General features: G+C 34.3%; 1 protein-coding gene across 3 annotated transcripts; it reads right to left on the minus strand.

The window, feature by feature from the left end:
- Window positions 1-4,899: 4,899 nt before the first annotated feature.
- Window positions 4,900-8,193, minus strand: LOC105777330 (auxin-responsive protein IAA9). 3 transcript variants are annotated; one of them, XM_012600550.2, is made up of 7 exons: window positions 8,029-8,191; window positions 7,453-7,488; window positions 6,485-7,099; window positions 6,154-6,380; window positions 5,877-6,018; window positions 5,475-5,536; window positions 4,900-5,272 (listed from the first exon to the last, which is right to left on the minus strand). In XM_012600550.2, exons 3-7 carry the CDS (start codon window positions 7,069-7,071, stop codon window positions 5,235-5,237), a joined length of 1,056 nt encoding a protein of 351 aa, XP_012456004.1. In that variant the 5' UTR covers window positions 7,072-7,099; window positions 7,453-7,488; window positions 8,029-8,191; the 3' UTR covers window positions 4,900-5,234. The 3 variants fall into 3 exon arrangements, with proteins under 3 accessions (XP_012456004.1, XP_052478665.1, XP_052478666.1); XM_052622705.1 differs by having other exon boundaries at window positions 6,154-6,383; XM_052622706.1 differs by lacking the exon at window positions 7,453-7,488 and having other exon boundaries at window positions 6,154-6,383; window positions 8,029-8,193.
- Between the last annotated feature and the right edge of the window lie 17,179 nt (window positions 8,194-25,372).

Genomic DNA, 25,372 nt, shown 5'->3' on the forward strand with positions numbered 1-25,372 from the left:
GCTGAAAGGCTTGGGGCAAATGAGTCACCTTCTACGTCTGATATAGTGGAAGGTGTTTCGTCGGGTACTGTACGAGCGGACACAGCCTCTGTTTGAGGTCAATTTGGTTCTGCTTATAATCTTTTCATTTTTATGATGTTACTGAATTTCTTTATTTGGAACTATCAAGGTCGTGTAAGCCCTGAATTCACAAAGGTTATCAAAGAATATTTTAATGAACATGAAGTCGACATAGCTTCTTTTCTTAAAACAAGGGTGAGTGGTGTTAAGGAAGATAGGATTAGTTCTAATCTTGGTTTTAACTACTCCTATAGAGTTGAATCTCGAGGTTACTCAGGTGGGATTTGGATTGCTTAGAAAAGTTGTATTGAGGTCCAAATACTTCAAAACGATCCTCAATTTATCCATTGTCGAGTTAGGAAGAAGATGAGGGATCAGGCCTTACTAGTAACCTTTGTTTATGGAAGCCCAAATAAACAGAAGCGTTTGGCCTTGCGGAATTGTTTAAACAGTATAGGTCAGTCTGTCAATGGCCCTTAGATGTTGGCGGGAGATTTTATTGCGATTTTGTCACCGGATGAAAAGAGAGGTGGTCGTCCGGTTACTTTTGGTTGCAAATTATTTCAGGAATTTATTCAGTTGAATACCTTAAGGGATCTTAGTTTCAAAGGTCCACAATTCACATGGCGAATAAGGGTCTATATTTGAAAGACTTGATAGGGCCATCGAAAATCTTGAATGGTTCCGGCTATTTGCATCTACTGTGGTATACCATCTATCTCATTTGAAGTTGGATCATAGGCCAATTTTGATCTCTAAGAAGCCTTCCATGATGTCTAGATCGATTAGGCCCTTCAATTTCTTGGCTTCATGAGCATCCCATCCTTCTTTTAGCCAGCTTGCTCGAGAGAGTTGGAAACATGGAACAGATGTATCAACTTCCGTACATTCTCGTAGTTCAGATCTTTGGAAATGGAACAAAGAGGTTTGTGGTCATATTGGGAAAAGGAAACGGGATCTTGGTCGTCGTATTGGGAGTATCCAAATGGAGTTGGATAGGAGGTGCTCGAAATTCCTCTTAGATATGGAGTTGGATTTGAGGATTGAGTATGAAAAGACCCTTGATGAAGAGGAATTACTATGGAGACAAAAATCAAGAGTGGAATGGTTTCAACAAGGTGATCGTAACACAAAATTCTTTCACAATAAAACACTAAGGTGAAGAAATTCTAATAGAATCTCAGCTTTAAAAGTTACTGGTTGTTTCGTTTTTCAGTTCCCTTTTTATTCTCTTAATGACGATAGGCATGCTATATTTCCTTTACATGGCTTTTCCTACAATTGATTCGATTAACATGGATTATCTGGGTAGGGATGTATCCAAGGATGAAACTTGAAGTGCTTTGTTCAGTATAGGGTCATTGAAGGTTGGGGAATTTTTAGGGGACACAGCCTAGGGTTTTCCGTCGTGAGGGTGCACCCCCAACCCCGGTGGGTTTGGATTCGCACCATTACTTTAGTCACTCAATAACCCTTAAGTGGGTTCTCAAATATATACATATCTCACAGTTGGTATTTAACCAATGTAGGATTTAAGCTTTTCTTTTCCTCAACAAATATTCACAAGTGGCTTACTTTGAGCATCAAATTCTCATTCATCACTCATTCATTTTGAATATATGGTATACAGTTGTAAATATCTCATGTAGTAAAGTATAAAACCATAATTTTATGATTCAACTATCCACCTTTACCAATCTAGCCTCTAAGTTTTCAAAAATTAATTTTTTTTCCAACAAGACTCAAGTGGGATTTCATCGAAGATACTTTACTTGATACAAGAATTCCTTCTTTGTTGAATCAGATTATTATGGATTGTGTTTCTTCTGTACAGATGCAAATAGTTTGGAATGGTAGCCTTTCTAAGGAGTTTTTCCCGATGAGAGGTATACAACAAGGTTGTCCTCTTTCCCCTTATCTGTTTGTTCTTTGTATAAAGAGACTGGGTCAGCTGATTCATAAAAAGGTTCAGGAAAATATTTGGAAGCCAATTTATTTTGTCAAAAATGGGTCGGCTATTTCACACTTTTTTTTGCTGATGATTTGTTCCTTTTCGTGGAAGCAAATGTGTCACAAGCTCATATAATTAAGGAGGTTATGGATTTTTTTGGAAGTGCGTCAAGTTACAAAGTCAATTCTAGCAAGACAGGGGTGTTATTTTCCAAAAACACAAACCCTTCTGATACAGTTGATATTTTTAGTATTCTTGGGTTTGCTAGAACGGATGACTTGGGTACTTACTTGAGGATGCCACTGTTTCATCGGAGAGTGACATCGAGTACATTCAACGTTATGGTGGATAAAATTTGGCAAAGCTTGATAATTAGGATGCTAAAATGCTATCTATAGTAGGAAAGGTAACGCTTGTGCGGTCAGCACTCCCCTCAATCCCCAATTACTTTATGCAGACAGTCAGAATTCCCCTTAGTATTTGTACAAAATTTGAAAAGATTACACGGGGTTTTATTTGGGGTAAGGAAGCAGGAGAACATAAACCATCTTTGGTTAATTGGTCAGATTGTTGTCAACCATTCATTAATGGTGGACTTGGTCTTCGATGTCTTAAAGAGCAAAACGACTCTTTCCTTATAAAGATGGGGTTCAATCTTCTCACAAATAAGCAAACGTTGTGGATTCAGCTTTTCTGTGCTAAATATAAAGTCAAAGACGACTACCCTATGGACATTTCGAGGGGATCGCGTTCCTTTCTTTGGAGGTCCCTTTCAAAAGTTTGGCCTCTCCTGCGACAAAGCCTTGCTTGGTCTGTTGGTGATGGTAGACTGATTAAGGTTTGGACGGATAATTGGATTCCGAAAACTGGTTTTCTTGTTACCTTTTGTCGAAATATAGACCTCATTAATATGGAAACTACTCTTTCAGAGGTAACGTGTGCGGATGGTAGTTGGAATTGGATTTTTGGCATTGTATGGTAAATAGGGACGTTATTCCATATATTGTAGGTATTCCGCCTCCAAATCCTTCTATTGGGCAAGTCAAATTGATCTCCAAATGGTCGACTAACGGGGAGTTTACTGTTAAATCTATGTATAATTATTTGATGTAGAACCGTTTGAACCCTGTAGACAATAAATGGAGACTGGCTTGGTCTTTTGTTGGCCTTCAACGTGTTAGACAATTTCTCTGGCTGGTTTTCAAGGAACGCTTACTGACGAATTTCAAACGGTTTAGAAGAGGTATGGTTGGTAATCCTTCTTGTTTACTTTGTGGTAATTCTGTAGAATAGATCATCCATGTATTGAGAGACTGTAGCAAGGCTCGTGGCTTCTGGAAGCAAATTATCCTTAAAAGGATTTCAATGCAATTTTTTTCGGTCATGCTTTTAGATTGGATCCCGTTGAATTTAATGAATGAGTTTGATTTGGCCTATACGGAGGTGGAGTGGCAATCCCTCTTTGGGATAATTTGTTGGAATCTGTTGAAACAGAGGAATTTGTGGATTTTCCAAGGTAAGGATGTTGATTTAAGGCATATTCTTCATTCTTTGTGATGTTGGGCGACCTCTATCAAGCATAGCCATGTGGCCTCTGATGGGATTTCTAAGGGTCTTAGACATTGCAGTCAATGGAAACCTCTTCCGTTGGGTGCATTAAATTAAACACGGATAGGGCGAGATCCCCGAGCTAGGGATTTGCTTCAGTTGTAGTAGTGGCAAGAAATGTTGAGGGTAGTTGGCTTGGTGGTGTGGGAAGGAACATAGGAAGGTGCAGTGTTGAGCAAGCGGAACTTTGGGCAAGTTATTATGCCTTTTTATTGGCTTGGGATGCGAAATGGGTTAATATCATTGTTGAAAAGGATTCTGCTCAAGCTCTTACGGCAATCTTTGATAAGTCTTGTGGCAAATCGAACAAGGATTTAGTGATAAGAATACATGATCTTTATAGAAGAAACTCACAGGTGATTTTTCAGAAGGCTCCAAGAGAAGCTACTACTACAGCTCATACTTTGGCTGGGCTTATGCAAAAGTTCCCATATGGCTCTATAAGGTTCAAGAAAATCTCGACAAAAATCATTGAGCAATTTTGGATTGATGGGCAATCGATTTGTAGTGAAACTGTTTAACCTTTGTAATTGATATCTATATTTCTTTATCAAAAAATAAATAAATTATTCCCTTATAACTTAAGGTAAAAATTTATTATTAAATACTCTTGTTATTAATAAAATTTTAATTTAAACATGTAATGCTGATGAATACATTTTTATAAAACAAATAATTATCATTTATTTATTTTTATTTTAAGTAATATCACATAATTATATTAATTATAAACGTTTAATATGATTCTTCAGTTATAAATTGAAGTTTGTTTGAACTTTAGGTCAAATTTATCTTGGATTCGAGCCAAATCAATCTCAAAATCAAATTCTTATAAACTCTAGCTTTCTTGAGCTCGGGTTCTATCGGACTCAAATTTTCTCGATTTTGAAACTGTTACAGGCTCAAACTCGGACATGTTTCGTGCACTTTTGAAAAAGGAAGAGATTATCATAAATGAATAAAAAAACCATTTAAAAGGAAATAAAAAGGAGAGGAGGGATTAGAGAGGGGAAGAGATCAAGTAAATTTACCATGGCAGTTCTTGCGAAAAGATTTCACAAAGGTGCTTCTAAATTACTTGATCACTGATGAAATCAAAGCTTAATAAACCAAATTCAGATGTACTAATACTCAAATAACTCCAATCTTTTACCCCCCCGCCCCTCCCCCCAAAATAAAATAATTAATTTTAAATTTGAATTCATCTTTTACAAAATAAATAAGCAATTCGATCAATCTGGAATTAGCTCGAAATTCTTTCAATACCAACCAAGCCAGGCTTTTGATAAAACCAGTATCTTTGAAATGAGAATAACATTTACCAAATACCTCATCAACAAGACATAATTTTACGATTAAACACACATCCAACGAAATTCGGTACATCTAAACATTAAAGCCTCCTATTATCACTATTCTTTTTTTTTTTTTTTTGATAAAACAATTATCATAAACTTGTGACAAACATAAAGTGCAATCACAACATGGATGAGATTGGAATATGAAACGAACTTTTCTTTCTGCACCAGGTACCCTGCAAGTTTCTGGTCTCAATTATCTTAGTTTACTCCACAATAAGGAATTTTCAGCTTCAATTTTCGCCATCAGAATTTATCTAACAGTCTTTCTTGGACTTGTCCATTGCTTTAGGAGCTGTATGACACAGAAAATGCCAGCTAACATTAAAACCTTAGATTTTGTCCAGTTATGGTTCAATAGGCAAAGTGAAACCACTGGACATAACTCAGATATTACATGGTAGGAGTGCAAAACATATGCATATACCCAGATTACAAACAAATAATTTAATGAATTTGATCCATACTGCAGAGCTTGCTAAACATAAATTACTTACCTAATCCGATCGCATCAGCACTCTTCATTATTTTCAGCCTCCTGCATGTTTCAATAAACATCCTGCAACAAATCAAATCACAGTTAGGTAACTTGACTGAGGAAACCAATCTACAAGTTTAAATAAGCTGCACTTGCATGCCAAATTAATTTCAGTATTAACAAAAATGTAGAATAGGCACAGAAAAGAACAAACACAAACACAAACACAAATACTAAATCTATTTATTTGTATGTCTCCTGTTGACATCAAATAGGAGAGCCAAAGTGCTTACTGACAAAAGAAATTCAGTCTTCAAAGATACATGCTGCCTATGTAATTTAAGATTTAAGGGGGGAGGGGAAGAATTTGGGGACAATAAAATGTCAAGGCAAATACTGATGTTGAGTGAATGAAGCTTACTCCCATGGAACATCCCCAACCAGCATCCAGTCACCATCTTTATCCTCGTATGTAAGCACATATTCCGATCCATGCAAAAGATCCTTCAACTTGCTCTCACTCAAGATTTCCTTCCCAGGAGTACCATGAGCCCCACATTGACCTGAAATGATAATGAAAATGTGGTAACCAGGTCCATGACAAATAACGGAAGTTTTCCTTTATTATGTGCATTTCTTGCATCAAGAAGGATTCAGCTCGATATTGCAATAAGGCAAAGAATGCAACGATAGCTTACCAAGGGTGAAACAGCTGAACATCTTCTCAAGAGCAGAAGACAGTTCCTGGTAAGTTGAATACATTCTCAAATCTACCTTCCTCAGATAAGGAGCTCCATCCATACTGACCTTGACAAAAAGAGTACCAGGTCCCGGTTTTCCATCAACTTCGTCATTGTTTTTTGAAGAAGTGGTCAGTGTTTTAGTCCTAAATGATCTTATTGGAGGCCAACCAACAACCTGAGCCCTGCTAAGAAAAGGGATATCATAACAACAATAAAAAAGGATAAGAAATAATGCCCTTTATACCATCAAAGCTTAAGAGTCATTTCTCAAGCTAATTATACTTACTTGGCAGTAGGTGCACTGCTGTTGTTAGAAATGTCAGTTCGGTTGACTTTGGTTCCATTACTGGTGCAAGGCTGTTCTTGTATCTCATTTGCAGGCCCGTCTTTCTTTACAGATGCTTGAGCTACAGAGTATTTTCCATGTGACACAGGTTGCAGATATTGAGAATCCGGAACAGCTCCAGAACCCATCCATTTTTTTTCAGTGTATATGGTGCCTTTCACCTCAGAGAATCCCCTTTTGTTTCCAGTAACAACACTTTTCTGGGATGATGAGCAGATTCCATCTTTAGAAGGAAGTAGAGGAAACAGTGTCTTCTCATCAAGTTTTCCCGAGTTTAGAAAGCAAAGCTCAGTTTCTCTCTCAGGGGACTGGGATCCAGGAAGACCAAGCCTCAGCTCTGTGGCTTTCAAATTCAGGTTATTCCCATTATCATCCGGGACACCGGAGCTGTCAACTGAACAAAAATCTGATAATCCAAGATAATTCCACTCCCTTATCCCCAAGCCATTTTGGGAGATACATTCAACAGATGGAGAAGAAACCCTAGTCTGCCCTTCCTCCTCCACACCAAGCAACAGCGGAGACATCAGAACTCAAAGCTTCTCAAGATAGCCTCTTAAAACCACATAGAAAAACAAAAGACAAATCAAAATTTCCGCAAACTAACAAGAATAAAACCGTTTAAGCCAAGTTATTTGAAAACAGAAGATCCAAAAACCACTACAAATTACAGCAGATCACAATTTATTTTACAAAGATATCTAAATTAAACCTTCAAGTAGACTCATTAAAAATTACTATTAGTTCCAGGTGAAAACCCACCCATGCATTAGCTGTTTCTGAATCCACTAACAATACCCATGAAACCCACCTCAACTCATTTTTTCAAACAACTTCAGCTACAATAATTGGTTGTTATGCGTCAATTTTTATTGCTTATAAGGGTAACAATTAATCAAGGTTCTCACCTTCTAAAGCTCAAATAATGGTGTAAGCCAGAAAACCTGCATTAGAGCAATCTAACTCATAAAACTAAATTACATAAACGGAAATATCTCTTAACAAGTCAAGAATAATTACCACTATGATTTTACAAGAAAAACAGTGCAGCAAAAAAGGACTCCAATTTTACAGAGTCTTACGGAAATTCTAGCAAAATCTTACGAGAAAGAACAGAGCTTAAAATAGAAAAAAAAAATTAACCGTGAAGAACAAATTTTATTTAGCTCATAAAAAGATAGGGAGAATATTAAAGGGAAAAAAGTCAACTCTCTTATGCATTAAATCTTTCTGCAACAGCCCATTTTCCCTGAAAAAAAGCAGTAAAAAGAGAGAAAGGGAAACAAAGAAAAACAAAGCAGAAAAAAAGTAGCAATCTTTTTCCTCCATTTTCTTTTGCTTTTGCGGCAACCAAACAGATACAATAACAGGGGGAGGGGGAGAAAAACTTGAGATCTTACCTTTGATCTCAAGCAAAACTGCAAAACAAAAATCGAACAGAAAAACTGAAATTTAAAAAATAAAATAAAAAGAAAAGAGCTTACAGGAGTAAAACTTGGTAGAGTTGCAGAGTAGACAAAGAAAAGAAGATCGATTACTGCTTTCAAATATTGCAGGCTAAAATGCACGAAGTGCAGAGAAAATAAAAGCAGAGAGAGAAACAGAATAAGCTTAAGACCCTTCCATTATAAGCAGAAAGCCATAAAAGTCATTAAAGAAACTCGAGAAGTAAAAAATAAAAAAGCAGGGGCAAAAGCGAAAATAAACACAAAAAGTTGTGTAAACTTTGTACTCATTGTGAAAGAATGGGACCATGTCGGGTTATATAGTTATACTGCGCCGGTCTATGGGGTTGAAGGGTATCTGATCTGACGGTTGAGATTGGTGTGGCAATGAAGGGATCTAGACCGTTCGATTTCCCAAAAGAACTTATAATTAAACACGTGTCATCATATTTGACTAAAGTTAGTTTTGATTGGTTCCCGGTACTTGTTGTACTTTTTTCTTTAGCTCAAGCTAGGCAATAGGCATACCCTTTTTACCTTACTATTCATATATAATGTTTTTTTTATCGTTTTAGATTTATGGATATTTTTAATTTTAAATATTTTTCGCTTGTAATTTTTACTCCTAATTTATAATTTCTTTTTACAATAAAGTGAAACCTCACATGAGAATACAAATTAAAAATGAAAATAGTTCCTATAATGAATGTGAGTCTCTGTCTGTTTCATTTTATTTTTCATGTCCCCAATTCAAAGTATATAAAAACAAATAATTATTATCGATTGAGTAATAATTGATTAATATAAATATTATTATTGATGTAGGAGGATGTTAAGACATTTGAACTGCATTATCCTTCTATTTATGAATTAAAAATTATGGGTAATTTTAGACATTGTATCAAAAAGAGCATATATAATCGAACATATAATAAAATTATTTTTAAAAACCAACAATTATTCAACAAAATGTTTAATCTATTGAACTTTGTCATGTAAATTGGGTTTAACCTCACACCTATTTTGATCGACACAATCTTTTTATTCATCAGATTTCCTTCAAATGTATGAAATTATAAATTAAATAATAAAATTACTTTTTAATCCTCCAAAATTTATTATTCATTTTTTACCACCTAAATGGAAATTTTTGCATATATGTGACCTTAAACATGAATTCTATTGAATGCGACTTTTTATGGGTATGGAATACAAGTGGAAATAATAATTGATGTCTAAACGAAATTAGGACTTTGTCTACCAAAGTCACTCAAAATTCAACCACTCCTCCCTCAGTGCTCCGTTATCTAAGTCCTGTAAGTCATTCTTGATATGCAATAAAAGGAATTTTATGTATTTTTTTTATCCATAGTATTTTCATCTTCATTTTTAAAAAAATTGAAATGAACATGACGTATGAAAATTTTAATTTTTTTTTATAAATTGCTAAATTTTACCATATTAATACCATCTATCGATTAAATAGTTTGTATATGATGAATGCATACAGCTCACTGATACAAAGTTGTAAATGATTATTAGTCTGATGAATGTTATTAATCACGGTCCTATAATTTTTAATTAAAATTACCCTATCAACTATAAATTTTATTTTTATTTTTAAGCACGAGATATATTTTTTTTTTTTTATTAAAAGAAATTATTAATTAAATCCTAACGACTGTAATAAAACTGAATTATAAAAAGTAAAATAATTTTAATAATTAGATCAAAATAAATAGTTGGATTTTATATTTAACCTACATCCTGCAATTAAAAAACATTTGTACATCTTTACTTTCACATTTAAATTCTTATATTTTGTCGCCGTACATTTTACTGCTATTTTTTTACATTTTTTAATAAGATTGAATAATCTTTACTTTATTTGCGTGATGGAAAGGAAAAAATAAAAGATTGAGTGTTATTTTTATTTTAATGAGGTAAATTAAATATAAAATCTAATATTTAGATTCATTTATTTTAATCTAATAATTAAAATCATTTTTATTCTCATAATTCTTATTTTAAAATTCTCATTATAATTATCATCTAAATAAATAAGCAAATTTAATAACATATACTTTTAAAGTAATATTATATTTCATATACAAAATATCATATCCAAATCAATAATTTTCAAGAAAATAAAACATTTCGTAAACCAAACTATGCCATCATTAACTTTGCTTACTGTGACTCATGTTAAAAAAAATTAAAATTTGTATAATATGTAGAGATTTTTAACAAACAATATCTCTAAGTTTAAGAGAAAGTCTACACTTTCTTACTTGGTATAATTTGATTTATACCCAAATTTTATCATTTTAAAATTCATATAATCATTTCTCAAAATTATATTGAATAACTTAAAATTAGTTATCACCTTCTCCACTAAATTTTAAAAATGGAAAAATAAATAAATAAAATGGCATGAAAGGGGTAAAAGTGGAAAAAAGAAAAGGTGGGTTGGTAGGGAAACATGTAAAAGGACAATAAAAATAGGGGATTAAGAAGAGGGGGGGGGGGGCAGAGGAAACAGGGGAAAGAGCAGTGATTGGGGGGACAGCAAAAGCGCTATTTCCAAGTCGGTTTGCCGGGTGGTGACCAGGACACAACCTCTTTCATTTTTTCTTAATTTCAATCATGCCCCTTCTCTTTTCATTTCTTTTATTTTTTTTGCCAACCCCCTTCTCTCTTTACCTATTACTTCTCTACTTTTATACATATTTTTATAAGCTTCAAATATGTTTCAATTCCATGTTTTCTTAGTAATTTAGTATTTTTTATTTTTAAAATTTTAGTTTATTTATTTTTCAGATTCTAAATATCAAGCCTAACTGTTAACATTGATAAATTTTTGTTAAATTTATTAGTGTGACATTTTCAAATAAAAAACTCACTAAGATGCCATTTAACAAAAAAATGACATTGTAATTAATTTAAATATAATAAAAGAATATTAATAATATTAACAATTAGGCTTGCATTTTTAAATTCAAAAAGTAGAGAGACTAAATTTATTAAAATAAAAGTAAATAGATTAAATTCCAAGCGTACAATGACTACAAAAACTTTCAACATATTTTAACCTATTTATAATTAAATTTCATAATTTTGGACAGGTTAGATTATGCTATTAGCTCTTATTCAACTTGTAAGGTGGGAATTTATCGATTTTACTCCAATTTGATTTAATTTTAGTTCTTGAACTTTTGAATTTTCAATCATGATCCAAACCGTAACGATTAGACTAATTAGGTACAATTATATTATTTGTATGTAAGTTGTGAATTGATTCTATGCTTTTAATTTAATTATTTTTAATCCTTAACTCAAAATAATAAGTTGACATGATATTACATATACAATAATATGTTTCCTACAAAAGTTATTTTAGATATAATAGAACTTTATCTTATTGAATTTGACAACTACAATTTAGTTAAGCCGTGGTTTCAAAATTCAAAATGTACAAAGATAAACCTGATCAAATTAGAGTTAAGATGCTAAATCCTTAGATATAATAGAACTAGTACTAGATTTCGACCTTTTAAATATAATATAATTGTAATTTTAATACAAAAAAGTTAGTATTTAAAATATAAATAGTTGTTTTAAAAAACCACTATTCACTAAAATTATATTTTCAATGATATTCCATAATTTAATTTCTAATACACAAATTCTTTGACTTGCTAAAATAGAAAGAAAGAAAACAAGTTTGGTTTATAATGGTGGGAGAGAAATGGAGTACAATGGTAGCATGATTAGTAGCAACAGGTCAGGTACTGGTTGAGCATGCCTTAACAGCCGCACATGTCCCGTGCATGCCACACACCCATCATCACCTTACCTCATCTTTTCTTTGCCTGTCGCTACACCTATCCATTAGCCCTGCCATTGATTCAATATCAGTTTTCAGCCAAATTGTTTTCATTCATCACCCACTTTAATCCCTAATTACAATTTTTGGATTATGTCTTCACTGCCTTTCCCAAACATTTTAATTAAATAATGGATTACTTTACGCTACATATTACTGACGGTAGAATGCAGTGGAAAACTGGGAATCATATGTTGCTAACAATTAAAACATCATATGTCTGCTCTTTTTCGGCATTCACTCCTAATTTCACAGAAAGTGAGTCTTACCATTTATTACGAACATTAACAGCTCCCTGTCTTTTACCAATTTAACCTTTGATTTATTTCTGCTGCAGCGAGAAGGGAATGAAGTATTATACTTTCCCTCCTTTTCTCCTTCTCAATCTCTACTTACAAGTAACATAGCTTGCAGTTCACGCAAACAACATTCATACATCCCTAGTTGCTGCTCACTTTTGCTTTGACTACACCTTCTATATTAAAAATATGAACAATTTTCTTTTTTTCAATCCTATAGTAATTCTCTTATTAATTATGCCTTAATAAAAAGCATGTAATTTCCATATTAATTGACATTCTACTTCATTTAAGTTATGATTTTAATGAAAGACATTATAGTGTATTTAATTTATGATAAAGAAGTAAGAATTGTCAAGGGATCCTGGTAGGATTTTGATAAAATTATAGGCTGAAAAATGGGTTTAGGTAAAAAAATAAGACCCGTTTAGAAAACGGATCAAATCTTGAGTAAGGTTTTTTTAGCTTAAGCTCGGCCCAATTCGAATTTGCAAAAAGAAAAAAAAATTGTTTTCTCACTGTTTTGTTGTCATTTCACTATTATGTTGCTACTATTTTATTATTATTATTTAGATATTATAGTACTCTTATTTTATTATTAATTTTGCTACTATTTTAGAAGTATTTACTTGTTATTGTTAAGCTGCACCTATATTGTTATTATTTAAATACTTTTTTAATTTATTGTCAATTTGTTGAGAAACATTTATTTTAATATTTTTAATATTTTCTATGTATTATATTTTTAAAAACTTATATATAAAAATAATATAATAAAATTTAATACGGTCGAGCTGGGTTGAGCTCGAATTTTAACATTTTTATTCAGACTGGATTTAGGCAAAATTTTAGACCTATTTTTTGAGTCGAGATGAACCTAAACCTATCAGACGAGTCTAAAATTGTATGAAGGCCGACCCGGCCATATACAATTCTAGTGGGAAGTAAGTTTTTTATGGAAAGAAAAATCATAACTTGCTTATATATACCAAGTTCTATGTAAAAGGTCTCTGTATTTGGTTAAATATTTGTTAACATAGAAATATGGATAATAAAAATCAACGATTAGAAGTAGAAAAGTTTATTCCGCCTTTTGTAAAAATATGTTTCTTCTTAAGTAAAAATTAATTTAACAATATCTAATATTATTTATAAATAATGGTTGGTATCAAAATTAACTGTTACTATGTATATTAAAATATGACCAAGTTTATAAAATTGGTATATTTATAATGGCTACAACTTATGTATAAAAGATTTTAATGATCAAGCAAGAAAATAAAACGAAAAACACTAACATTTTATTGATCAATAAATCTCAACATTATATATGAATTTTAGTTTAATATGTAATATTATACAAGAATTATTATTTTGTGTAATTTTATACATTTACATATTGTAAAAACAAAAATTATCTATCTAATATAAAAATAAAGTGATGTATTTATTTCTTTAAACGTGTATAGTTGAATCACAATTCAGATTTCATATATACATTTGAATTGCAATCAAAGTTTATGTGTATAATTGCACTTAATTAAAATTCATATATCAAATTGCATATTAGATGAAAATTCATATGCAGTTTTGAGATTTATACCATTCTAAAAATACCCATAAATCCCTATAAATTTTAAATTGGAAGAAAATATGCACTTTACACGCTAAAACTTCAACCTGATTGTTGCAACAATAATAGTGCTAGTTAAACTAAGACCAAGGTAGTTAGGCACTGTATCAATGTACGTACCGTTTTTGTTCTAATATTATTACATACTAATATCAGTGTATTTCAATGTATCATTTTAAGTTTATGTATTTTTAAAATGTTTTCATATATATTATATACATGTAATATATCTTAGTTACATACATATAAATATATTTATATGAAAATATTAATTTTAAAATTAATAATTATGCCCAATAACTTAATTAAATGGCAATAGTTTTTATTTTTAAAAGTAATTATAAAAAGTAAAAATAGTTAGGATAAAAATATTAAAATTTTGTACAGATCATTACGTGTTGGTATAGACCAAAATGCATCAAAATACTTATATCGACCAAAACTTATACTGGAGCAAAAACTAGAATTTGGTGTTTTGATTTATTACAGGAATGGGATATTTCAACCATTATGAGCGGTATCAATACAAAATTAACTTGCTTGACTAAGATTCAATCGGTGATCAATTACTCCTTTAAAAAGATGAAAATTGAGTAATATATAAAATAATTTTATAATATAAATTTAGGGTAATATCAAAAGTATACATAAATTTTGATTCAATCTGCAATTTGATACATAAAATTTGGTTTTGTGTAATTATGCATATGAAACTTGATTATGGTTCAAATTTATACATAAACCTTTAATTTTGATCCAATTGAACACATTTAAAGAAATAAGTACATCAATATATTTTTATATTAGATAAGTATAATAATTTGTATATGCAATGTTTAAACGTAAAAGGTCTTATATAGATAATTATAATAGTGGTATGTGAAACTGAATCTACTCAAAATATCATGTATAAAATTGTATCAAATCAAAGTTTATATATAATATTGCACATTAGTTCAAAAGTTTATCTATAGATTTGAGATTAATCCCTAAAAATTTAATCCTAATTGAACTTTTTTTAACTAAATTTAATCCTAAAACTTAGTCTCATGGTAGTTGGTACCGACTGGTACATACCATTTCAATCTCAAACTAGTGTCACGGGCCACAGTTCAAAGCCCGTGACCATCGCACCAAATGCATCCAATGGAGGTCTATTGCTTAGATGGGGATCATTTGGCCCACGAGAACTGGCCCGATTCAAAGAGCTATTAGGAAAGCCTGTCAGATTGGAGCCTCGTTGGCCCGATAATGAAGACATAGCAACTTAGGCTGATATGGTAACTAATCTTAGAAGATAGAGGGAATCATATCTTGTAAAGATTAGATTAGATTTGATATGACATATCTTGTAAATCCCTAAAATAAAGGGATATGGCTAATCTCATCTATCAATGTAAATATATCTTGACCGTCGGTTTTGGGGGAGCTCAACTATAAATAGAGAGCCTCCCCCTCAGTTGTACTCACTCCATTCATTGTTTCATTATTCTTTGTGAATAAGAGAATTGAGAGCATTTACTCAAACACTTTGCGATCGCTCTTTCTGTTATTCTTTGGTTTAGCTTCTTTTGGCATAAATCGCTTCCGCTCTTCAATTTGGTGCCTTGGAGGAGTTCTTAAGGAATCCTCACTTGAGTTAAGGCTGACTTAGGCGAGTTTGGACGAACAGATCGCCTAAGGCCGCACGGATCGCAAGAGAAAATTCTAGCCCCGTGACACTAGTACAAAGTAGTTTACATCCCTCTTCAATCAAAATATATTTTGATTGTACCATTTCAATCTTAAACTAGTACAAAGTAGTTTACATTCCTCTTCAATCAAAATATATTTTGATTGTTTCAATTTGCTTCGACTCGTTTCAATCAATGTTGACCTATATTAACCTGTATCAATTACTACAGGAGTTAGATATTTTATACCAACTTTTAGTTTTTTTATCTTACCATTGTAATTATTCTATAATTATATTTAAAATTGGAATATATTTATTAAATTAAGTTATTGAAACTAACTAATAATTTTAAAATTTAGATTTACATATAAATATATTTACATGAATTATTGAAATATATTTGCATGTATATATAATATATATAATTTATTAAAAATTAAAAGTAGACTACAAATAAGAAAAATTAACAATATATGTTGATTTTATTTTTTAATTAGGCCCTTGGGTTGTTTTAATATCTATTTAGGGAAATAAGCCGATTTTAGGAGAGAGAAACGAAAAGCACAGCCAGCTGGATGCGCTTTCCCTCAACGGTAAAAAGCAACGGCTTTTTAAACATTGCCGCACCAGCGATGAAAAAATTAATACCCCCAACGTAATATATTTTTTACCTTATAAATACCCCCTAAATTTTATTTTTTTCATTCACATCCTTTTCTCAGCTTTTTCTAACTCTCTCAATTCTCTCGTTTTAAACTTTTCGAAATTTTCATTTTAAAATATAATTTTTTTAATTATCTCGTTTCAAATCGATTTCTCACGAATGACTGCCTCTCTAATCTGCTTCGACGACAAGCATATTTTCTCCACCCACCAATAATGATAAGACAAAATTTTAAATTTCGTTATTTTCAATTATGTTAAATTTAAATAAAAAATTTTAATTTGAAGTTTTTATTATGTAAATAAGCAGATGATCATGTTCTGAAGGGTTTCATTCATAATATAGGAAAGCCTGCGTTCCCTAAAATTTGTGGGCACTTGCAATAGGTTGGATTCTTGCATGCGTCTCGCATGACCAGGGGCTGCAAACTCGATTTTACACTAACCAACGGTTGGTGGAAAGATGGAGGCACGAAACACACACTTTCCACCTTCTATGCGGCGAGTGTACAATCACACTCTAGGACGTAGTGCTACAACTCAGTCTACTAGTGGATGGGCCAGACATCACGGGATCAGCGGTCGTTTTCGGTAAAGTGGATCTTTGCAGAGTACTATTGGGAAAGGTTTCAGACAAGTTTGAAGGTGATCGGATATCGATCAACTGGTTGGAGAAAAATTTCGATGAGCTCTCTCAAGACCGGACGGAGGAGGTCATAGAACAATACGTTTGATCATTCATCATGAAGTTAATCGGAGGCATTTTAATGCCTGATAAATCTCGAAATTTAGTGCACATAAGGTGGCTACTACATCTTATAGAGTTCAATGAATGCGAAAAACTAAGTTGGAGATTGATCGTCTTGTCCATGTTATATCAAGAGATGTGACGGGCCACGGTACCGAATAAGATACCGATCGATGGTTGCCTGCTCTTGTTGAAATCGCAGGCCTAGTGGCAACTACAGTTTCTACGTCCTAGGGTGATCGACCCATATATGTTCCCGTTGGTGATGAGGAAAACAACATTTAATAATAAATATGTAGTTTGTTCAATAAATTTTTTTATTATACATTTCGACTAACATATCACTTATACATGTGAAACCATGAGCCGAGTTACGTGGGACTGCCCGATGAGCTAGAAGATTTTAAGCTACTATCAAACTAACGCTCGGAAGCCGAGGTTAGTTACTTATTATTTTGAACCTATATTAATTACGTAATGTTTCGTAGAAAAATTCATACATAATGATATTTACAATTTTTTTTCAGTTTGAATGGATGTCGTACGCCGACACCAATATCATTTCTTGTATCCCGCTGGAAGTGTTGGAAAATCGGGAGATATGGACGCTAATGTGCCATTGGTAGTGTACACGACAGTTGAAATATATGAATCGGACCGAGTGTTGTGGCAGTTTAGGTGGAGGCAATGAAATCCGCTGTCACCACGAGACTTGAAAGAGCTGCACAATGTGGACATGTAAGGGAAGAACGACGACGATTGGGCAAAGCAGCACGGACAACACATTGAGGCTTGGTAGCATAGGATGCAATCCTTACATATCCATGAACCATTTTTCTCAGCGAACACAACAACAGATGTTAAGTACATGGGCAAGCCATATCTACTATCGCCGGAGGAGAGGAAAAGGAAAATTTAACGCAAGAGGCAACAACGACAACTACAATAGCAACACAAAAAGGTATACGGTCGCACGACGGGATTGTTATTGACCCTGGTAAAAGAAGCACCGCTTGTGTCTACGCAATATACGAGTCAATTAACTTCATTTATTTTGGTTCATTATACTAACCCCATGTTTTTTTTACAAGCACCACCGCATTATGAACCACCGTCGCAAGTGGCTGATTCTTCTATTCTCGTAGATACATATTTCTCTACATCGATGTCCCTTACATACTTCACGCCCTTGTCGACCCAGATGCCGAGGCGTGCACTGCCGTTAATGATGATGTCGATGCCGATATAGATACCAATGCAGCACTCGACGCTGATGTAGATGTCGATACAATATTTAACGTTAATGCAGAATCTCATACAACACTTGATGCCGATGCCAATGTATCCAAGATTTAGGGCACCTTATGGTTACTCGTCTATAGTGACTTAAACACCGATCGCATCACTGTTTTACCAAGGTAGGTCATTGGCGCATCCATCACCTACTAAAGTGCTAGATACACGATGGGAGGTTAGGATCACACAGCAATCGACCACGGAGAACGAGGACGACGCTGGCAAACCCGAAGACGAAAGCTAGGGGCATTGGTAAATGGGAGTTCTAGCGATGATAACGCTAATAAGGAAGTCTACAGGCCTGCACCTCCAGATACACCTCCGATTGCGTCTCCGGATGTACCTCCGGTTGCAGCTCTAGATGTACCTCCGGTTGCACCTCCAAATGTACGCATAAATTCTCCACACAACCGTCGTCCACCGCCTTGCGGTAAACATTCTTCCCGATGACACGGATGATGTGTTTTTGTTTTTCTTAATATTGTGATGTAAATATATACAAAAGTAAGTAAATAAATAAATTGTTTTATTCGAACATTACATTTGTCTTTGTTTCTCTGTAATGCAAGTTATGTGGAAGTTAACAATATAACAAATTTCAATTTCCTGAATAAAGGAAGCACTACATTCGCAATATTATTCAGAAAAAAGTTCTATTGACACTAAGGCCCCAATCTATCCCTGTACAAAGAACATGTTGTCTTCATATGCCCTAGATTTCTACAGTACCTGCATAATCTTTATTGACTATCCCTCTCCCAAATATCCATGTTTTTCATTATCCTTGTAAAATTCTAACGACTTTTCAGGACGCGACGCAACTCCTTGTTCGGTGCCAACTCATACGGTGTGCTAGACACCGACGGCTACATAAATCATCTGGAATGGTCGGGAATTTATGACTCCATACACTGTGAATCCATTCTAGTTGGTAGACGTCGTTGATGTGAGACGCGTACTCAATTTGTAGTTCCCACATACAACAATCGGCACATGGGAACCGAAGTGCTTGGAATCTCCCACAATCGTAAGTTTCTGTTGCCAGGTACATACGATAGGATGTCGTCAATATGTCCTAGTCGACTCTATGATACAAAAATTAAGGTTTTGATGCCAGTATCACACTACATGCATAGTGTTCGCCCTCACTGTAGTCCATCAAATCTCTTTCATGACGTCATTGAACCACATACCATCGCCCACTATTTGTCCAGCACACACTGTCACCCTCGTCAGGAATAGGGCGGCCAGGCAAAAATATGTTTCCTTAACAATTGAGGTCACCGACAAATGAGACGTCCCATTCAGTACGAAATTGATGCATTCAGCTAAGTTTGACGTCATCTGTCCGTATCGTCGGCCCCTGTCATATGATTGTGTCCACTGTTAGATCAATATATTCGTTAGGTATGCCGCACTGTAGGCGTTAATGAAGCTCAGCTTGTTCAACATTAGAAGGAATCCATGTTGGACGAGCTCATAACCTATTAAGAAACGTCTACCCATTAATACAAGGAACAAACACTTGAATAGTGGAAGCACTGTAATGTATATATTAAATAGTTCAAACTATAAAGCCATGTCAATGATTAGGTCTCACTCAGTTTTCGAATGATATTTTTTGTGGTAGTTCGATCCCATATGTCGTAAGTAATATCGATGATGGGTGCGATCCCAGACGCTGCCATGACGCTCAATCGTAGACAATATTCCTAGTTTCCTGTTGGATATGACACCTATGTCGGGCTGTAAGTAAATATGGCTACGCAATCGACTCAGGAAGAAATCCTAGTTATTGGTCATTTCTCCAAGAGTTATCGCAAACGCTATCGGCAAAATCCTCTGATTACCATCCTGAGCAATAGCAAGCAATAAATGATGCTGATACCTTCCATACAACCATGTGCCATCAATTTGGACCAAAGGTTTGCAATATTGCTCAAAGGTCCAAAAGATTCGATGGAACACTATTTTTCTAGGGACCAATCGATCACCAAAGTACAATGTGTACGTTTCCAGATCGATTGTGGAACCTGGGACGTACCAATCCAATACTTCACACCATTCTCAGAGATAATTGTACGAATCATCCCACTCGTGATGCAACTTATACATGGCCTTCTGTTTCACAACCCACACTTTGTAGTACGTTGGAGTGTACTTATACTGAGATCGGATGTTCGTAATCAACATCAGGACTGGAATCCTGGAACTTGCATTCACCATTGGTAGAATAATGTCAGAAATCATGTCCGAGTCTAGTTTTGGATGGTTCTAACTTGCACCTGCCGCAACATAGGTATGTGGACTGTAGCACCTCTTTATTGTTCACATCTCGATTTTCTTGTGGAGAGATGTCATTAATTTCTACTTACACCTTCCGTCTCGCATTGCGCACTTCCCTTCGATTTTTTGGAACGGGACTTCGTGGCAAAGTACTTCACGCTATTTTTGAAGGTGTACCATTTCAGTGCAGCAAGGAAAGTATCTTTGTTCGGGTATTCCATTCCAACTTTTAGCACTCGTACATCACGAGATATGTTTACATGACTAAGTGTTTTGTGCAGTAGTCGTGGAAACTGTAAACCACCCTCGATCGATAGGTTGATGTTTATTATATGGGGTAAATGTTCATATTCCCTAAATCATGGATCTGGATCCAAAAGATCATTTGAGGCATCCTCGTCGGACCCGCAAGGTTCCGACTCTGGTTCGAAAAATAGTGTCATTTCTAAACCATCCAGACCGTACTGCCGGATTGGCTCAGAATCTAACTCCTCTCTATCAACTGCATCCACTGCCCCCTTTTATTCACCTGTATTCTCTTCCTCGGCTACCCCTTATTCCTCACATAAATATTATTTCCTTAGCCGCATATTCTTCCTTATATGCGCCTTCATTGTCACATTCAAGTAGGGGTTTAGAGATACCCTTACTGGTCCCCGTCAAAAAGAGTAAGCATCAATTTTCTTGTGCCCATCAAAAAATAAATCAATTTGATGTCCGGTGTACATCGATGATCCCTCCGTATAATTGCTTCTACCCCATGAAATCGACGAAGTGCCGAAGTTGAAATCAAATGCACTGATCGAATGTCGAGCTCAAGTGTCTAGATTCGGGTTATGCTCAAGCTTTGACAGATACTAACCATTGAAGTTTAGATCCGTACCAGAGACTAATGAGTGTTTGCCCAGCGATGTTTCAAGAACATCGTAGCAGCTGCTTTGTAACAAGCCAGTGAACCCACTGCATAACCTTGTAGTAGGACGTTCTGCTTTGACTTCAGCTTTGATTCTCGTATTTTCCGCAACAGTGGTCAAAGATGAGCCAGATCCATCAGCCTCAGCGAACTCGACATATAACTCCATTACAATATTTTTTCTTGAGCAATTAAATTGTAACACCCTTAACCCGTATTTGTCCTGGAATAGGGTTCCTAAGCATTACTGAATAAATGTTACCTAAATTATTCATTTCAAAACATTTTAATAATCACAATATAATCCAGCATTAAGCATGCATATCGTCCATTATTCAAACCCTCGATGCCTTAACTTTAGAAATGATTCGGGACTAAATCGGGAACATTTGAAAATTTGAGGAAAAAGTTAGAAAAATTCAACTACAGGCTCACACGGCTGATACTCACTCCTGTGCCTCAAGCCGTGTAACTTTTGAAATAGGGACACACGACTGTGTCCCAGCCCATGTCTGTGCCCATGTAACTCTCTGAATTGAGTTACACGGCCAAGCCACACGCCAATGTGTCAGGCCGTGTACTAGCTAACTTACTTCCCAAGCACCCCACAGATGACACACGGCCGTGTCGCCCAACCTTGTGGGCCTAAAATGCACCTTAAACAACAAGTTTACCATTTCCCACTTGCTTGGGCATTAAGCAACTCAAAAACCATTCGTTTAACATATTCAAAACACGATCAAACATAATCAAAACATGCTAAAACAATTATCCTAGGTGCTTAACCAATGTACCCTCATTGGTACCACAAGTTATATCATCAAAACATAACATCCATGCATCATTCAAATCAAAATTTTAAACATGCTAAAATCAATCAATTTGACCTAGCTTATATCTACCTAAATCATCAAACTTAAATTCACAAACATCTAACAAGTCTTGGTTCAAATCAATATGCAAAATTATGGCTCCAAACACAAACATATATTATATATACTCAAACCAACATTATAATAATAACTCCATTACAATCCATTGACAAAATAGCTATTACTAAGACCTCTTAGGTACATGCCATCACAAAAGGTAAACTTCACCACATTTGAGATCGGGATCGTTGTTGGATGCTGAGCCGGCGATCAAAAGAGAAGTACCTAACTTGCGCACGGAAAACAAAACTATACACTAAGTAAAACTCAGTGATATTTCTATAATCCGAACAATTAACGACATAATGATATAAGAATGCATAATTTGAATTATACGAACATACTATTGTCTAAGCTTACAATTGCCATATACCATCATTTCAATTTCATTCATATTACCATATCATTTCATACCATATTCAATTTTCACATGCTATCATATCTAATTTGTTTAACAAATATCTCAATTCACATCAATCGCTATATAAATAGCTTTTCACATATCAATCCACATTTCATTTAAACAATGGTATTATCCATTCCATATTCAATTCATGAGTACATAACTCATATATTCCATTTGTTCACAACATATTTCACATTTCATTTTCAATCCACTATCTTATTTCCATTTCGCATATCACGTCATTTCAATATCAATTATAAAACTTTATTATTTATTTACCCCTATTAATACAACTCGGACTCAGACGGATACACAGATCCAACCAACACACCAGTCACTACACCAGAACAGGTTTTTAGCAGCGTTTTTTAGGCCTTTAGCGGCGCTTTTTAACGCCACTAAAGGCATTTGCGGCACTTTAAGAAGCGCCACAAAAAATGCCGCTAACGACAACGTCGCTAATCGCTGCAGCTTCTGAAAAAAACGCTAAAGATCATGTTCTTTAGCGCGCTTAGAAAAACGCTAAAGATCATGTTCTTTAGCGGCGCTTAGGAAAAAACGCCGCTAAAGATCATGTTCTTTAGCGGCACTTAGAAAAAAACGTCGCTAAAGATCATGTTCTTTAGTGGCGCTTAGGAAGAAAACGCCGCTAAAGATCATGTTCTTTAGTGGCGCTTAGGAAGAAAACGCCGCTAAAAGTAATGTTCTATAGCGGCGCTTGGTCAAAAACGCCGCTAAAAGTAGTGTTCTTTAGCGGCGCTTATTTCACAAACACCACTATTTGATATGACTTTTAGCAGCGCTTTTTAAAAAACGCCACTAATTTTGGGATTTTTTTAAAATAAAATTTTCTGTTTTTTTAGCCTTCCTGCAACAACAAATCAAAAGCAACCAGATCTAAACTAACCAAAAACAATAAATTTATATAATATTTCAAATTGAATGACAAATAATATTAATTGATATAAATAAAAGTGAATTCATACTTTTCTTTACAAAACGTTAAAAGGTAAAAGATAAAATATTTATGCAATATACACTATGATGGCGGAAGTTGCATCATTGAAACATCTTCATCATAATCAAGTCTGCTTTGTTGAAGTTCGTCGTACTTTTGCTCGCTCGCTTTCTCTCGATGTCGCATCTTTTGAAGTCGAATGTAGTTCTTCATATTTCTTTTGAACCTCTCGCTTCTATCGCCGCTTCTCTCATCTGCGCCTTTGCTTCTCTCATCGTAGCCTCTCGCTTCTCTCACGCCACCTCTGCTTTAAGTTGTTGTTGAAGTTCTTCATATTTCCTTTGAACCTCAAATGTGGTCGCTTGCATCCGAGCCATCCGGTCTTTTAACCTCGAACTTGACTTGAGATTGACTCTCCAAGCCATGTATTGGTGCAAGTGGATCCAAAATATTGGGTTAATGATAAAGATCCTTGAAATCGAACCGACCATACTTTTCAGACCCAAAACTTCAGTAATAATCCGGTTATCAATGTCTTCAAGATGAACAGAACTATCACTAGAAGCAATCGCTTCGTACTCCATCTTTTTTTTCCTTTAGTTTTTCCTAATAAATAAATCACATAGTTAGGAACGCAATATATATTAAAAAAACAATTGCAATATAACAATAGTCGCATTACAAGTAATGAATTAAACGATTAGAAAATAAACACTATAAATAACTAAAACAAGTCAAATCGTATTAAGCAAACGTACCATAATTTCACCAGCTTCAGGAGTCATAGCAGATCCGTCTTTCTTCTTATGTGTAATTTCAAAAAGTTAAAGGCGTCCAACTTTTTGACCGGACGACCGTTCCTACAATATAGTAGTAAAAATATTATTTAATAAAAAATTATACATATTTGAGAATATTTAAAAATTAAAAATACCTCCGCCTCAGCTACACATGCAAAACTTCTCGACCCGGCTGTGTGAGTGAATTTTTGTTGCTGCCGACTGCTTTTTCCAACTCGTTCACGATCCTACGTTATAAAATTTTTAGTACGTAAATAGTAAATATTATAAACCAAAATAATTACAAAAGTTTAGAAGTACGTCGTACCTCGCCTTTCTGAGAATGCCAAAATCTAACCGCATCTTCCCATTGGTACCTCAACATACCCGGTGGGACATTTTGCAATTTCTCATCGAGGGTTGTTTTTGTCTTATAATAAATTTTCTTCAAAGTACTTTTATTGTCTCTCCATCTTTTTCCCAATGCCTTCTTTACATAAACATCCGAGACCTCTAAAGCAAACCTCCCCTACAAAAAACACAAGTTAATAAAGTATATATAAATGAAAATATTTCCCAAGTATTACAGATGACATTAACATTTTGTTACCTTAATATTATCGAGGGCTTGGTTTTTGTTGCTATCGGGCATTTGACGTCATGACTCGTAGTTGATAGGCAACATATTCGCATTTCGTGCTAAAATGCCCATGTATCCTGCTAAAAGTCAAGCTTCTAATCCAACAGGCTGACCAAAACTGTTTCTGCATACCTTGACACGCTCAACTGGATCTAACTCATATAACTCTCTAAGTAGCGTACGTCCTCGACCTCTGCGCGTCCCACCATTTTCAGCTACAAATGGTATATTATAATATAAGAATTTAAAAAATAAATCAATTATAAGTC

This window comes from Gossypium raimondii, chromosome 10 (assembly GCF_025698545.1).
Source record: "Gossypium raimondii isolate GPD5lz chromosome 10, ASM2569854v1, whole genome shotgun sequence".
NCBI classification, from domain to species: domain Eukaryota; kingdom Viridiplantae; phylum Streptophyta; class Magnoliopsida; order Malvales; family Malvaceae; genus Gossypium; species Gossypium raimondii.